This window comes from Chanos chanos, chromosome 8, assembly GCF_902362185.1.
Source record: "Chanos chanos chromosome 8, fChaCha1.1, whole genome shotgun sequence".
Lineage (NCBI taxonomy): Eukaryota > Metazoa > Chordata > Actinopteri > Gonorynchiformes > Chanidae > Chanos > Chanos chanos.
In genome coordinates this window covers 15362909-15378951 of record NC_044502.1, presented here as the reverse complement: position 1 = coordinate 15378951, position 16043 = coordinate 15362909, and the positions used below count along the sequence as shown (strand labels likewise).

Genomic DNA, 16043 nt, shown 5'->3' with positions numbered 1-16043 from the left:
TTTGTTTTGTTTAAAAAAAAAAAAAGCACGTATTTCTCAGAGAAATATCAGAAAACCTTAGTTTAAATTTCAGGGATTCTCCTCTGTCTTAGGTCTCAGGTGGATCAAGACTTGTTAGAGGATTGACTTCAGTGGTGTTGTGATCATTTTTGTGTGTCGTGTGTCATGTGACAGGTGTCGTGTGCAGCGGCGGCAGAGCCCGTCGTTCTGGAGCTGGCCAAACAGTTCGGCCTGTCACGGAACAGCCACATGGCTTTTGAGTTTGACGAAAGAAAAGTGAAGACCAGGTATTCCAGACGCCTCATACACAGTCAATCCTGATGTCAGCAAATGCCAACTGGCTCCAGTCACATTTATATCTTTGAACAGATTTGCATGTCATTTTTTCACTCTCAGCACCGTCACACACACACACAGCAATATTTTGAGCGTATTGACATATCTTTGTAGATTAAACAAAAGAGGTTTAGCCAGTCTTTGTGTAAAATTTGGAAGTGCTTTACCATTTTATCCATTACAATGCAATACAATGCATGTATTTGTATCGCAAAGTGTGGACTCATTGTAAGGTTCTGTCTCACATGAGCTCTCAGCTGAAGTGTAGAATGACTATACGATCCCTTAACTACCACTTTGTGCCAAAACCTCACAAACTAGGCTAACAAAACATTCGTATTGACTTTATCATGGAAAAGTGTGTAATATCTTAAATAAACTGAATGATGAACTGAGAGGATTGTCACAGTTATGAGTTGAGTAACAGCGGTTGTCGTGTTGTCCTGCAGGTTGATTATAGAATTTGAGATCCGTACGGAGGCAGATTCAGGCCTGGTCTTTTACATGGCCAGGATCAATCACGCAGACTTTGCCACCATCCAGATTAAAGAGGGTATGGCACACCTGAGCTTTGACCTGGGCAGCGGAAACACGTCCGTCAGCGTGCCACGCATTATCAACGACGGCCAGTGGCACAAGGTCAGAGGTCACTGCACTCATCCACCCCACTTTGGTTTGAGAAAAAAGCAGCAGAATTTTAGCATTGGTCACAAATGACTTGTTAGAGAAGACTAAAATGACTGCTTTCACTTTCATGCACAAAGCATTTAGTTAGTTTGTTTGTTTGTTTGTTTGTTAGTGAATGAAATGATGCCCACTGATTTCTATGCAGTTCAGCTCTTCAAACTGTTACTCAACCTGTCGACTTTCTTCCTGTGTTGTCATGGCGATTTATGCATTTGCATAATGCGACCAGTATCAGAGGCTCCCTCTGAAATCCTTATGAATCATGTGATGTATTTAATGAAAGTATATAAATATTGTTTAATTATGTCATAAAATGGTGATCAGTTCTCATTACATCAGTGGGGACTGAAACAGCCCTCTGTTCCAGCAGGTCACGGTCTGTTTTAGGACGAGGGTGACAGAGACGGCCAGTGACCGTGTGTTTTTTTCTACTGTAGATCCGTGTGATGAGGGAGAGACAGAGAGGAATCTTGTATGTGGATAACCGATATTCCAAACACACGAACAGCCCTAAGATGGCAGATATCTTGGATGTGGTGGGAATGCTGTATGTCGGAGGTCTGCCTGTCAATTATACCACCAAGAGGATTGGCCCAGTAAGATAACACACACACACACACACACCAGCTGTGGAACTTTACTGGCCCCCAATAACAGTTTCTACAGGTGTAATCACAAATAATTTCCATTTAAGGATATACTAGTAAACTTAGCTTCAGTGGTGTTCTTAGGGAAGAACGAACTGGCCGTTAACCAGCCACCAAATCTTTAGGAGACGTTCTTAATGGTTTCTGAGGAAGCTGCATAGAGTAAATACGACCGCTGAAAGAAAACCTTGCCATAAAAGTATGTTTTTAGTCAACAGTGTAATTTCACTTCTCTGTCCAGCAGAAGTGCTGGAGTGAACACACCGCTTATGTAAACTGTCTCTGTTGTGTCCGTCTCTCATTCTGAAGACTCTGAAGTTTAATGTAAATTACAAGCAAACACAGGAACCAGGCGCGTCCAATAAACTATGTCACTCTTTTATATTTTTGGAAATATTTATGTTTAACGTTTGACTGTTTGATTTAAGGGTATTTGTTTTATTTTTGATACGGGGGGGAAAAACAATTTACATAATTAATTGTGATATGTTGCTGTTTTAGGTGCTCTACAGTATCAATGCTTGCATTAGGAACTTAAAAATGCTGGATACTGTTTTGGACATGGAAAACCCCACGTCCAGCTATCTTGTGGGTACTTGCTTTGCCAACCCTGAGAAAGGCACTTACTTTGATGGTACCGGCTATGCCAAAGCAGGTAAGAGTGCAACTTGGTTTATTAAGTTTTACCATGCAAATGATGAGAGTTAACCTGGCCCGGTGCATACTGTTTCATACTGTCACATAGAGACTGAGCACAATGTCGGTGTGTGTGCGTGTTTGTGTGTGCGTGTACGTGTGTGTGTGTGTGCATGCATGTGTATATTCCCCACAGTGGCCACATATAGAGTAGGTAACGATGTATCCGTGGACCTGGAGTTCCGTACGTCTCAGAGCTCTGGGGTCCTGCTGGGAGTCAGTGGACAGAAGATGGATGGACTGGGCATTGAACTGGTCAACGGGAAGGTAGGAGAACTGTCACTGGGCAACATGTATCAGGCAATATTGTCATAAAACGATCTGAAATAATCATAACGTTAAGTGCTACAGAGTTACCACATCATCCAAGACCTTTCAGTACCTTTCAGCTCCAAACCTGGTGACTCAACTGTGTGGGACAAATTTCAAGCTTAAATTTATCACAGGGAAAGTTCCTGTCCTTAACTCTACGTAGTCATGGCAACTATGTTGCTGCATGATTTCACCTTCACGACACAGGCTCTGAAATTAATCTGTATTTTTGTCTCTAGCTGCTGTTCCATGCAGATAACGGAGTTGGCCTGGTAACAGCTGTCCATCAGCCGGAGGAAGAGGCGGGACTCTGTGACGGACAATGGCATTCCGTCACTGCCCACAAACTGAAGCACAGGCTGGAGCTGATCGTTGACGGCAAGAAGTCGGAGGCGGCCAGCCCCAATGTCAGGTCAACGTCGGCCGACACCAACGACCCCGTCTACGTCGGAGGATATCCCGGTACACTGCCGAAACACACTCATTCTCCAGCACACACTATAAATAAAACCTCAAGTCGCGAGTTTATTTAGTTAGCCAATGAGTTTCAAAAGATTCGATAGTTAGTTAGTATTTAGACATTTTGAAAGATGGTAAGTTTTAAACTTTTTGCAGGTAAGCTCAGATAAAAGCTTTGCATATATGTCCAGATCTATGGCAGTCTGATGAACTCTGTGCGTGTATGTGGTATATGAAACACTGTGGCATAGGGGTGGGCGATATTTCGAATATACTCGATGTGTTGTGGCTTGTTCTATGTGGGATGCTACATTGCGAATATCGAGTACAAATTGTCGCGTAATTTTTTTTAAGCCACTGACTCGCTTTGGCATTTCGCTTCTCTTGCTCCCTCCGATGTCTCTCTCCCTCTCACAGACACAAAAAGAAAACAACTCACATACACCATACATACCGTTTGCCATCAGTAATTAAAAGGGACTCTTTTTGGAGTCTTGCGGCCTATTATGGAAAATCGCAGACGACGCGCATAGACTAGAAAATGTATATGTAAATGTGTCCCCTTCAGTTTCAAGTTTCAAGTTTTATTGTCATTTACTGGATACCAAGTTGGACATCACTATCAGTAATGAAATTCTTGGGCTCAAGGGCAAGCTCAACTTGCACAATGTAAAGTATGAGTAGATAATAAATGGAAAGAATAGATAAGATAATATAAAGAAATATACAAAAAGGAAATATATACATGTGCAATAAATAGGGGATAGAAATGTAAAAATATAAAAATATACAGTGGATGTACAGTCACTGAGTGTAACAATTTTAAAGTGCAGGTGGCAACAGCATAGACAGTCGTGGTGTACACAGTAGAGAATGGAGTCGGTGTAGAGTGTAATATGGATAGGGTATGCAATGCCATGTAGACAGTTATCAGTCTAAGGGGCCAAGCAGTGTGGAGTGTGTCGTGTGTGTGCATGTGTAGTGTCAGTGGTTCAGTAGTCTGATTGCTTGGGGGAAAAAGCTGTCTCTGAACCTGCTGGTATGGGTCCGGATGCCCCTGTACCGTTTGCCAGATGGCAGGACCCTGAACAGTCTATGGCTGGTATGGCTGGGGTCAGCGAGGATCCGCTGTGCCTTCCTCCTGCAGCGCTGGTTGTAGAGGTCCTGGATAGCTGGCAGCTCAGTCCTGGTGATGTGCTGCGCTGATCTGACCACCCTCTGCGGAGCTTTGCGGTCGAGGGCGGTGCAACCGCCATAGCATGCCGTACGAGTCTGAGCGGCACTACAGTGTTAAAAGCGGATCTGTAGTCAATGAACAGCATCAATTAACAGTGGAACAGTGGTTTTTTGATCCAGGTTTGAGAGGGTGGTGTGCAGTGCAAGTGCTACCGCATCATCTGTGCACCTGTTTGGCCTGTAGGCAAAACGGGAGTGGGTCCAGTGTGGTAGGCAAGGAGGATGTAATGTGAGTTTTGACTGTTGCATTGAGTAATAATTTGCTACTATACCTTCAAGAGAAGAGGAGTTAGTGAGTTGCGTAGCGAGGTTCTCTTCAGTGTAGTAGAGAGTTCATGTAGAAGAAATACAGCTTAAGAGAAGAGAGTATAGAGTGAGATAAAACATTAGAGTGATGTGTATTCTTATGCTGTTACGGAATAAACAAAGAAAACCTATCAACACGCTTGTTTCGGACATCGTTTCATTCAAGTGTGCAACATAAAGAAACTAAAACAAGTTTAGTAAGTCATAAATGCATGAAATGCATGTATTATTAATCGATTCTATCATTCGCTACCATAAATATAGGCTACAGTATTAAGGTTTGGGGGTGGTGAGAGATCAGTGTCAATTTTGGCAGGTGATTTTGATGTAGTCTTAGTTTTAGTCTTTTGACTAAAATAAATATTCATTTTTGTCATATTTTAGTCATTTGATCATTATTAGTTTTAGTCTAGTTTTAGTAGTAGTAGTTTTAGTCACATTTTCGTCAATTTGCATATTTTTTAAATGAAATCATAACAGTGATTTCATCAAGCACACAGATATTCTTAGGCTTGCTATAGGTATTCACAAGTAATGTTACCAAGTCAGGCGAACAAGAAAACAGAGCCGTCTGCTTCTAGCTAACAAAGTCAAGCCTTTAAGTTGATTTTGATAGAAGTCTAACTTTTTTTTTTTAATCATTTCTTGGTGGCATGTCTTCAAATGCCTCTTGAGGTTTGAGGTATTTTTCTAATCAATTTTGCAGCCACATTGTTTGCAGTGTGTTTTATTTTCAGTTGTGTTATAGCTAAAATGAGTCACAAATAAGTTCTTTTTCTTCTTCAGAGAGTAGCCATGATATGAGTTGCCAACAGCGTTGCCAGATGGGAAATGTTAAAGTATCGTACCAGAGGCTTAACATTATCGAATTTTGAGAGAAATTATCGTACACAAGTCATAACCAAGAGAACAAATACGTGTAAATATGTAATTTCAGAAAACACATATTCACTGAGATGAATGACTTTTTGACACCACCGACAAGCTACATTGTTTAAAGACAAACTTCGGCTCTCGCCTGTCCTCACCTTCCTGTTCAGCACCCTTTTTTTTTGCTGTTTTCACGTGGATGCAGCAGGCAGTAAGCTATATCTAGTGCAAACGCTCTTCATATGAGCAGGCGCTCATTTGACGAGCTCATTTAACTTGTAAAATTATAATGATAATTGCATTGTACTGGGTAAATAGAGTACTGGCCTGTAATTTACTGCAGTCAGTATAAAATACCCCAAACTTCTGATTCGTAAAAAAGATCTGATTAATGGCTAAGTTAACGACATTCGTGCTCGTGAGTTCATCGCCACAACAAGAATGATTGGCTGGAAAGAGTGTGAGAAGAGATGCGTAAACACAGACATAGGATCCATATTTTACTGTCCTGATCGTGTTGGGAAATTAATTAAAGTGAGATTGCCTAGCCATAGACTGATTACAGCTACTAATGCTAAGTGTCACAAAATGAACAAATTATGGTACATTATGGGACTTGTTAAGGTTAGTGAAAATGTTTACGTTCGATTTCCAGAGGAAGGACGCTATAGTTGCTTGTCTATTCATGTGTCTCTGACATTATCATTTTGTTACTATTCGTCAACAAAAATGGTAATACATTTCGTCACAGTTTTTATTTTCAAAGGTGCATTTTTATTTAGTTATCGTCTCGTTTTCGTTGTGGGAAAAAGTTCAGTGACAAACATTTTTCGTGACAGTTTTCGTCGACAAAATTAGCACTGGTAGAGATATTCACAGTTTTTCCACTTTTGCGGGGGTCCCGCACCCCTAGCCCCCGCGAATGTGGAGAGCCGACTGTACATACATCACACACACTCACCTGCCCATCCTGACCACTCTCCTGGGTGAGAGAGGGTGACATATAAGTGAGACGTGTGTTTTTGTACCTGGAGGGAACAGGGAAAGAGAGAGAGCAAAAGCAGTCAAGCACCAAAGCGAGTTTATATGGTGGTGATTTCCCCTTTTTCATGCAAGTTTAAAAATTGTTCCAATAGAAACCACTAATGAATATAAACAAGAATGTTTTAATGCAGATCTATGTTGCAGGGACTACTAGAATCATCATGCTGGTGTGACTGTATGCATACAAGGGGTTAAACTGAGCATTTATGAAGTGGTTTAGAGGAGATTTCAAAATAACGAGAGATATATTGTGTATCGCGATATAGCCTAAAAATATCGCGATACTATTTAGAGGCCACTTTGCCTAGCCCTACTGTGGCACGCTCTTCAAACTGTATAAACCACAAGACGAACAAGACAGTCAGCTACACAGAGCTAGTGAGAGAAAAAGAGAACTAGTTCTCAGTAGATCTATGGCAGTCTTAAACTCTGGTTTCATTCATACTCACAATCAATGGTTGGGCAGAGAAAAATCTTACATATATGTAATATTTTAACTGTCTCCCACTGATTTATACACTCGATCCTCTACCTAAACATGCCTTTGACTCTTTGACTTTGCTTATATGTGGTATAAAACACAGTAGGAACATAGTTATGTTGATGCTGTGGTCACACACCGTACATACCACTTCACGTAAAAAGGATGATCAGCAGTTGTTTAGTTACTGAAATACTTAACTAAATCTTTGGTCATGTGTTACAGAGGGAGTGAAGCAGTTTGCTCTGACCATAAACAAATCATTCAAAGGCTGTGTGAGGAATCTAAAGATTACCAAAGCCTCTAAGGTTCTGCAGGTCCAGCTGAACAAAGCCCTGGAGCTGAAGGGTGTTCAGCCTCTCACGTGTCCAGCAGCTTAACCACCAGATCGACTGCCTCCCCAAGTGCATCAGAGCCAAAGAACGTCTTCATCTGAAACTTCAAAGAACATCCCTCACAGACCCAAACCCCTCGAAGATTCAGTTTAACTCAAGAGTCAAATCTCCCGATTTACCAAATCAGCAGACCCAAATCAAAACAAGAACATTGTCATCCAAAGATCCAGAAAGACCAAAGGGTCAAATCAACCAAAAGAGCCAAAGAAGCACTTCAAATTAAGAACCATGTTACTTCAGAAGTCACATGACCTGAAAAACTAAAAACCAAATCATACCAAAGAATCAGATCAGCACAAGAACCAAAGAATCAAAGCAACTAAAGAACTAAATCAGCCAGAGAAACAAATCACATCATATAACTGAATCATCACAGGAACCAAATTAGCCAGAGAGTCACATCACCCAATGAATTCAGTTTCAAAAGAACCTATCACATAGACAATCAGATCATCCAAAGGGATCAGATTTGCTCTCCTAGTGAACTACTCTCCCAAAGAACTGACACCAGAAGAATGAGAATTTTCTAAGACCCTAACACTTTACTGGTTCAGTTGACGAACCAGCCAAGTAAACTGGGATCAGATCATTTTGAGTGTTATATGTTGCCAAAAGAAGCCTTTGACAAACGATGTTAAACAAAAATGACTTTTAAAAACGGTATTTGCATGGTTGGTCAGTGTGCTGTGGCTATCTACCTGGCCACAGTCTGTGAGAAACTTTGTGTAGTATTGCATGGTGTGATGGATCTCCTGACTGGTGTAACTAGCAGTCTTTTTAAATATAAACCTCTCTGATGGCACTTCATACATGTCTCAGTGTCTTTTTCTTCTGACAGAAATACGAGCGGACACAGCCACGTCAGTGTTTTGTGTTTTCACTCAGAGTGATTCCATTGGTTGGTAACTGTGTCTGAAACAAGATTAGATTCAGATAAACTGTAAATGAGTTTACCTCAGTATTGTTACTTCAAGGCGTTTCCTCCTGATTTTGTTTTCTAAAACAGGAAGCTCAGAAGACGGACCTTACTTCTATTCACATCTAGTCTAGTTGTCATAAAAAACTACTGATGAAATAAATAGTGCAGCTATGCAGAGATGAGAAAGCATATATAAAAAGGTCATATATAAAATAGTGCAAACAAGTTCAGATTACCTTTTCCTCTGTCATACACTTCTTTCCATCACTGTGACACACTATTCAGACTGTAAACCATGAGAGGAAAAAGACACAGAGCTGGTGAAAGAAAAAAGAGAACTAGTTTTCAGTGGATCTATGGCAGTCTGATTAACCAAACCTGAAACTCTGGTTTCATTCTTGCTCACAATCAATGGTTGTGCAACAGGTCTTCCTCATACAGAATTTAACCTTTTACCCTTCGGATTAAACATGCTTGTTCACAACGTTTAACCTTTTATCCTGTGACTTACACAAGTATGTTCACAACGTGTAACCTTTTATCCCATGATTTACCCATGTATGTTCACAATGTTTAACCTTTTATCCCATGACTTTCACATGTATGTTCACAACGTTTAACCTTTTATCCCATGACTTTCACATGTATGTTCACAATGTTTAACCTTTTGTCCCATGACTTTCACATGTATGTTCACAACGTTTAACCTTTTATCCCATGACTTACACATATATGTTAACAACATGTAACCTTTTATCTCATGATTTACACATGTATGTTAACAACATTTAATCTTTCATCCTATAGATTATACATATATTCGCAACATTTCACTTCCTATACTATGGTTTATACATATATGTTAACAGGCCAGCTAGACCTGAAGTTTAAGTTGTTCAAAAAAGCAAATGCTGAAAAAAAGAAATCCTGGAGAAGAGGGCGTTTAAATCAAATAATATGCAGATGTTATGAAATTATAGTTAGCGTTATGAAGTTACTGTAACAGACAATTGTATATACTGATATAATCAAAGAAACCACTGTATTCCCCATTCACATCAGATACATCATCATAAATCTACTGTTACCATGTATATTATATACATTATATATTACACGGTATTTCTGCTTCAGCTACAATTTAAAGAGATGTCATGTCAATAAAGCACAAAGTTTGAGAGATGTATTTGAAACCATATCCTCTCTAACCAAATCTCTGACAGTCCAATATTACGCCATTGTCAGGTTTAAGGAAGTGATTCTACCTCATATGGTAAGAGTGAGTGTAAAAGTCCTTGGTTCTCAGTTGAGGGATAAATCACGTTTGGTGAGGACCATAGACATGAGGGGACTACTCTCCAGAGCAACCCAGGTTAGGCTGCATTTATTGGGCCAGACAGGAAGACTTGGCTGGATGACTGGAGGACAGAGGATGCTTCACTGGTATTCAGCACTGGTATACAGACAACATTCACCCCTCTGTGAGCACGTGAGGTAGAGTAAATCAGAGTCACTGACTTCATCAGCTCAAATATCAGCACAGCCTTTTACAATATTCATATCAGCTCTGATATCTGCACAGCCTTTAACAGTATTCATATCAGCACAGCCTTTTACAGTATTCATATCAGTGCTGATATCAGCACAGCCTTTTACAGTATTCATATCAGCACAGCCTTTTACAGTATTCATATCAGCTCTGATATCAGCACAGCCTTTTACAGTATTCATATCAGCACAGCCTTTTACAGTATTCATATCAGCGCTGATATCAGCACAGCCTTTTACAGTATTCATATCAGCACAGCCTTTTACAGTATTCATATCAGCGCTGATATCAGCACAACCTTATAACACTAGATATCAGTTGCCTCTTTAGTCTAACTGTTTGTGAAACAGCAGGTTCCGTTTTATTTGGGGAGCAACTTCTCAGTGTATATTAATATAATAACTAAGTTAATATGCACAGTGTTACTCCTTGGCATACTTGAATTTTGACATTTTGCTCCTATTGCACTTGCAGTTGCAAATGGATGATTAAACATTTGAAGATTAGTGGAATATTTCTCTCATTTTAACTTTGAATATTTTCGTTTTGTTTTATGGAGTGTCTTCTCCACTTGAATAAACTTTAAAGAGTAAAAGGGAAACAATAAAGTTAATATGAATAAATTTCTTAGTAAAATGTAAAACATATTAACATGACAATGAACATAGTAGCAGTAACACTGTATTTATTATAATGTTGAAATTTATTGTAAGGGTGATGAACTCATTTTTTCCCATGCAATAAGAACCATTTCACAACAGTGAAATGCAATCAAGGTCGCCTGTGTGTGTGTGTGTGTGTGTGTGTGTGTGTGTCTGTGTCTGTGTGTGCGTGCCTGCGTGTGTATGTGATTGTGTGTGTAAAAAAGCAGAGAGAGGGTTTTTTTTTCTCTGTTTTCACCGTTTCACTTTTTGCTAACCATTGTTACGTGGCATTTCCTGAATGGGCAGAACTGAATGTTTGAGTGAATTCAATTTAGTGTTTAGCACAAGAGATCCACACCTGTCTCCTTTCTCAGGATGGAGAAGCTATCACTGCCACCATTAAGGGACCACTGCGTCAGAGTGAAGATGCTAGCAGCTCCAGTCAACCCGGCGGACTTGAACATGATTCAAGGTCAGACTCATTTTCCCCTTTGTCCCTCTTTTCCCATCAGCCTCAGTCCTAGAAGAATAAAAACCCTTTTGTGTCAGAGCAGGAAATGCGTGAAACGGTGAGCTCTTGTTCTGTCTCACGTAGGGACATACCCAATTCTCCTGCCACTCCCTGCGGTGGGAGGGAACGAGGGAGTGGGGGAGGTGATGGAGGTGGGAAGAGGGGTGACAGGTTTTAGGCCTGGTGACTGGGTCGTTCCTACAGATGCTGGCTTTGGTAAGGAAACACCATGTAGTTTCTACAACCTTATAAAACACCGCAGGGGTATTATAGAGATATTAGAGATATTGACAAGTCAGTTTTATTTAGGTTAAACAAACTATTCATTTCCATTCATTAATAAAAAAAAAAAAGATGGGTTTAGAAATGAAGAGATAATTATTTTGTGAAATACATTTTCACAAATATAAATGTGAGAGCCTCGACTTTACTCTGTGTGTGTGTGTGTGTGTGTAAGGCACATGGAGGACAGAGGCTGTGTGTGGAGCTGATGATCTCATCCAGGTGCCAAAGGACATTTCTCTTCTTTCTGCTGCCACCATCTGGGTGAACCCCTGCACAGCATACCGCATGTTACATGACTTTCAACACCTCCAACCAGGTGTGTGTGCGTGTGTGTGTGTGTGTGTGTGTGTGTGTGTATGTATGTGCGTTGAAGAGAGGGCTGGTGTTCAGCTTTTGAGAAAATGCTTTTGCTGCCAAACCCCTGAATTCATCTGCTTGCTCATTCATTCATTCATTCACTTGTTCATTCATTCACTTGTTCATTCATTCACTTGTTCATTCATTCATTCATTCATTCATTCATTCATCCATTCATTCATTCATTCATTCCCTCCTAGGGTCCACAGTCATCCAGAATGGGGCGAACAGTGCGGTGGGGCAGGCAGTGATACAAATCGCTGCAGCTCTGGGAGTGAAAACCATTAACATCATCAGAGACAGGTACACTCATCTGAGTACACTGCTTTACAGGTACACTCACCTGTGTACACTGCTTTACAAGTACACTGACCTGAGTACACTGCTTTACAGGTACACTGACGTGAGTACACTGCTTTACAGACACACTCACTTGAGTACACTGCCTTTACAGGTACACTGACGTGAGTGCACTACTTTACAGGTACACTGACCTGAGTACACTGCTTTACAGACACACTCACTTGAGTACACTGCCTTTACAGGTACACTGACGTGAGTGCACTACTTTACAGGTACACTCACTTGAGTACACTGCTTTACAGGTACACTGAGCTGAGTACACTGCTTTACAGGTACACTGACCTGAGCACACTGCTTTACAGGTACACGGAGCTGAGCACACTGCTTTACAGGTACACGGAGCTGAGCACACTGCTTTACAGACACACTCACTTGAGTACACTGCTTTACAGGTACACCGACCTGAGTACACTGCTTCACAGGTACACTGAGCTGAGCACACTGCTTTACAGGTACACTGACCTGAGCACACTGCTTAACAGGTACACTGACCTGAGCACACTGCTTTACAGGTACACGGAGCTGAGCACACTGCTTTACAGGTACACTGACCTGAGTACACTGCTTTACAGGTACACTCACTTGAGTACACTGCCTTAACAGGTCCACTGAGCTGAGCACACTGCTTTACAGGTACACTGACCTGAGCACACTGCTTTACAGGTACACTCACCTGAGCACACTGCTTTACAGGTACACTCACCTGAGCACACTGCTTTACAGGTACACTGACCTGAGTACACTACTTTACAGGTACACTGACCTGAGTACACTGCTTTACAGGTACACTGACCTGAGTATGCTGCTTTACAGGTACACTGACGTGAGTACACTACTTTACAGGTACACTGACCTGAGTACGCTGCTTTACAGGTACACTCACCTGAGTACACTGCTTTACAAGTACACTCACTTGAGTACACTGCCTTAACAGGTACACTGACCTGAGCACACTGCTTTACAGGTACACTGACCTGAGTACACTGCTTTACAGGTACACTGACCTGAGTACACTGCTTTACAGGTACACTCACCTGAGTACACTACTTTACAGGTACACTGACCTGAGTACACTGCTTTACAGGTACACTGACCTGAGTATGCTGCTTTACAGGTACACTGACGTGAGTACACTACTTTACAGGTACACTGACCTGAGTACGCTGCTTTACAGGTACACTCACCTGAGTACACTGCTTTACAGGTACACTCACTTGAGTACACTGCCTTAACAGGTACACTGACCTGAGTACACTGCTTTACAGGTACACTGACCTGAGTATACTGCTTTACAGGTACACTGACCTGAGCACACTGCTTTACAGGTACACTGACCTGAGCACACTACTTTACAGGTACACTGGTCCAATAACTGACTCTACGACTATCAGCTTTCTCTGTCCCGCTCTGATTCTGTCAGAACTGTCTCCCATCTTCCTCTTAAATTAACAGCTTATGATGAATATTTGGTATGACACTCATAAATGTATGAGGGTTTGTCTTCAACAAGTCCTTTCATAAACCCGCTATATGCCTCTCACCTACATCAATATCTGTCACAAACTCAGAGAGACTGTATGCAAGTGCATGCAAATGTTTAATCCAAACAGCGATCTAAATGTTTAGTCCCAATAGTGATCCAAATGTTTAATCCAAATAGTGATTAAAATCCTGAGTCAGTAAGGTTTCTGTACACAAAACACAGGGCACTGGGGGCTAGGCAGGATCTTCAGTCAGGTAACAAGTTATGGTCAGTACATCAGAAGGCTGACAAGGCTAAACGGGGAAAGCGATGCTTAACAGGGAAAACGAGGTTAAATGGGGAAACCGAGGCACGATCGACATGAAACACTTTGTAAAGGCACACAGGAGAACACAGACGCAATGAGGAGACAAACTGAGTACAGGTGCAATTAGGTAATTCGATAACAAGGTGATTAGGCAATTAGATCCATTTGGGCTCTGACTGGCCAGGAGACAACGAGGTAGAGACAGAGGCCTGACAATATCTTCATATCCTCAAATGAGTCAGATTGGTTACTGTATGTAAATGGTAGCACTGTTCATGACCTATAGTCCTAACTGTTTAGTATAATGTTGTGTAACGCTTGTGAATTGGTGGTGTAGCTTTTATGCAGACTCCTCACACAAACCCTACTCCCTCAGGCCCAAGCGTGAGGAGCTGGTGCAGGAGCTCCGGAGGCTGGGAGCAGACTTTGTCATCACTGAGGAGGAGCTGCAGAGGGAAGGACTAGACCGTGTTTTCCAGGTAAAGCCATACCTGTTGTAGCCTGGGACCTCCTTTACGATGAAAAATGACAAGCTTAAGGTACAAAAAAATGTATTTAGGAAGGAGAAGTAAATCGAGGCCTGAAACATGGCCGGGTGGGGGGGTAGGGGTGGGACCAAACATCAAAGGACAAATTTAGTTCCACCAATCAGATATTGAGTACAGCCAGCCCCTTTTAGGTCGTGATGTTATTGATTAATTACCTGATACTGACCAAAATGGTGAAGTGAATTACACTGCTCCTGAAATTCTTTACAGTGTCTATTATTAATTATAGACTAAAACTATTGATAATATTGATCAGTGCCCCCCCCCCCCCATTTTCCCCCCATTTTAGGAGGTTCCAAGACCCAAACTGGGTTTAAACTGCATCGGCGGAATCAGTGGAGGACTAGTACTGTCTCAGCTCAAGTCAGTCTAATGCATTTCTCCCAATGCTGGCTTTCACAGTCTTACAGCTGATTACTCAGGTCAACACAGTACTGTGAAACTGAAAGACACAAGCTGATATGATACTAGTAAAATGTATTAAGATGGATGGAAGGATAAACTGAAAGCATTGACATGTGTTAGTGTTTTCAGGCACCGTAATATGATTAATATCTTGCCTTTCTCTGCTTTCAGTGATGGGGCGACATTAGTGACTTATGGAGGCATGGCCAAAAAACCTCTCCAGGTTCCAGCTGTGAGTACACAGTCAGTTGCCGTAGAGATCATTATTCTGAAGTATTAAACACGGACTTTGTTTACAACCACCTGGATACATCCAAACATTTGTATTGAAAGCATACCAGACACTGTTGAAGCTGTGAAATTCCTCCTCTACAGAAATCCCTCATTTTCAAAAACATCACCTTTCAAGGTTTCTGGATGACCCAGTGGAAGAGACAACACAGGAAAGGTAATTACACTTGCACACCTACAGGTGGCTGCGTTTCACGAAAAAGAACCGTCAAATTTTCGACATTACTCAAGCACTTCAATCCTCCTTCAGTTAACGCAAGAATCACAGAAACTCATTTTTAGCCGTTTAATTTTGCATAAGCTCACTGGTCCTGACTGAGTAAAGGTTACTTCATCTGTGTGTGAGCTGTGGTGAGCATGTGTGCGTGGTCTGGTCTCTAACTGACGTGTTTGTTTGCCCGTTGTTTCCCTCAGATGTGCGTCGGCTGAATTCCATGTTGACGGTGCTTTGCGAACTTGTGAGGTCCGGCCGCCTCACCCCTCCGAAATGTGTCCAACTGCCATTTCCACAATATAGCCAGGCACTGAACGCCACACTACAGTCCCATCAGCGCAAACATGTATTACTAATGTAACGCGCGTGCCCACACACACACACTCACACACATACGCACACTCACACACACATATGCACAGGCACACTCACAGAAACGCATACATGCACACACTCAAAGACACATACACACAAACACACATACGCACACACACAAATAAATTACTCAGCTTGGGTATTCCTGACAGAGTATTAATACCAACACTAATAATACATCTGAATATGTATGATTATATTGTATGCATAGACACACACACACACACAGACACAGAACTGAACAGCTCTGCATATTAGCAAATAACGCGTGTGCCCACGGAGAGTAATTACAACATTTATTTACAAAAAACAAAAAGAGTTTA

General features: G+C 41.4%; 2 protein-coding genes across 2 annotated transcripts in view; both read left to right on the top strand.

The window, feature by feature from the left end:
- The window catches only part of lama2 (laminin, alpha 2), a 100474-nt gene extending 93020 nt beyond the window's left edge, over nucleotides 1–7454 (top strand). The window contains exons 59-65 of the mRNA XM_030782903.1: nucleotides 175–287; nucleotides 786–975; nucleotides 1461–1619; nucleotides 2172–2325; nucleotides 2503–2633; nucleotides 2918–3140; nucleotides 7300–7454. Coding sequence (XP_030638763.1) covers nucleotides 175–287; nucleotides 786–975; nucleotides 1461–1619; nucleotides 2172–2325; nucleotides 2503–2633; nucleotides 2918–3140; nucleotides 7300–7454 — 1125 coding nt within the window. The remainder of the gene's footprint in view (nucleotides 1–174; nucleotides 288–785; nucleotides 976–1460; nucleotides 1620–2171; nucleotides 2326–2502; nucleotides 2634–2917; nucleotides 3141–7299) is intronic.
- Nucleotides 7455–10956: 3502 nt separating this feature from the next.
- LOC115819205 (enoyl-[acyl-carrier-protein] reductase, mitochondrial) lies at nucleotides 10957–15706 on the top strand. The gene is made up of 9 exons (XM_030782764.1): nucleotides 10957–11053; nucleotides 11177–11308; nucleotides 11550–11693; nucleotides 11935–12037; nucleotides 14264–14366; nucleotides 14725–14798; nucleotides 15012–15072; nucleotides 15216–15288; nucleotides 15546–15706. The coding sequence occupies exons 1-9, from the start codon at nucleotides 10957–10959 to the stop codon at nucleotides 15704–15706; spliced, it is 948 nt and encodes a 315-aa protein (XP_030638624.1).
- Nucleotides 15707–16043: the final 337 nt, after the last annotated feature.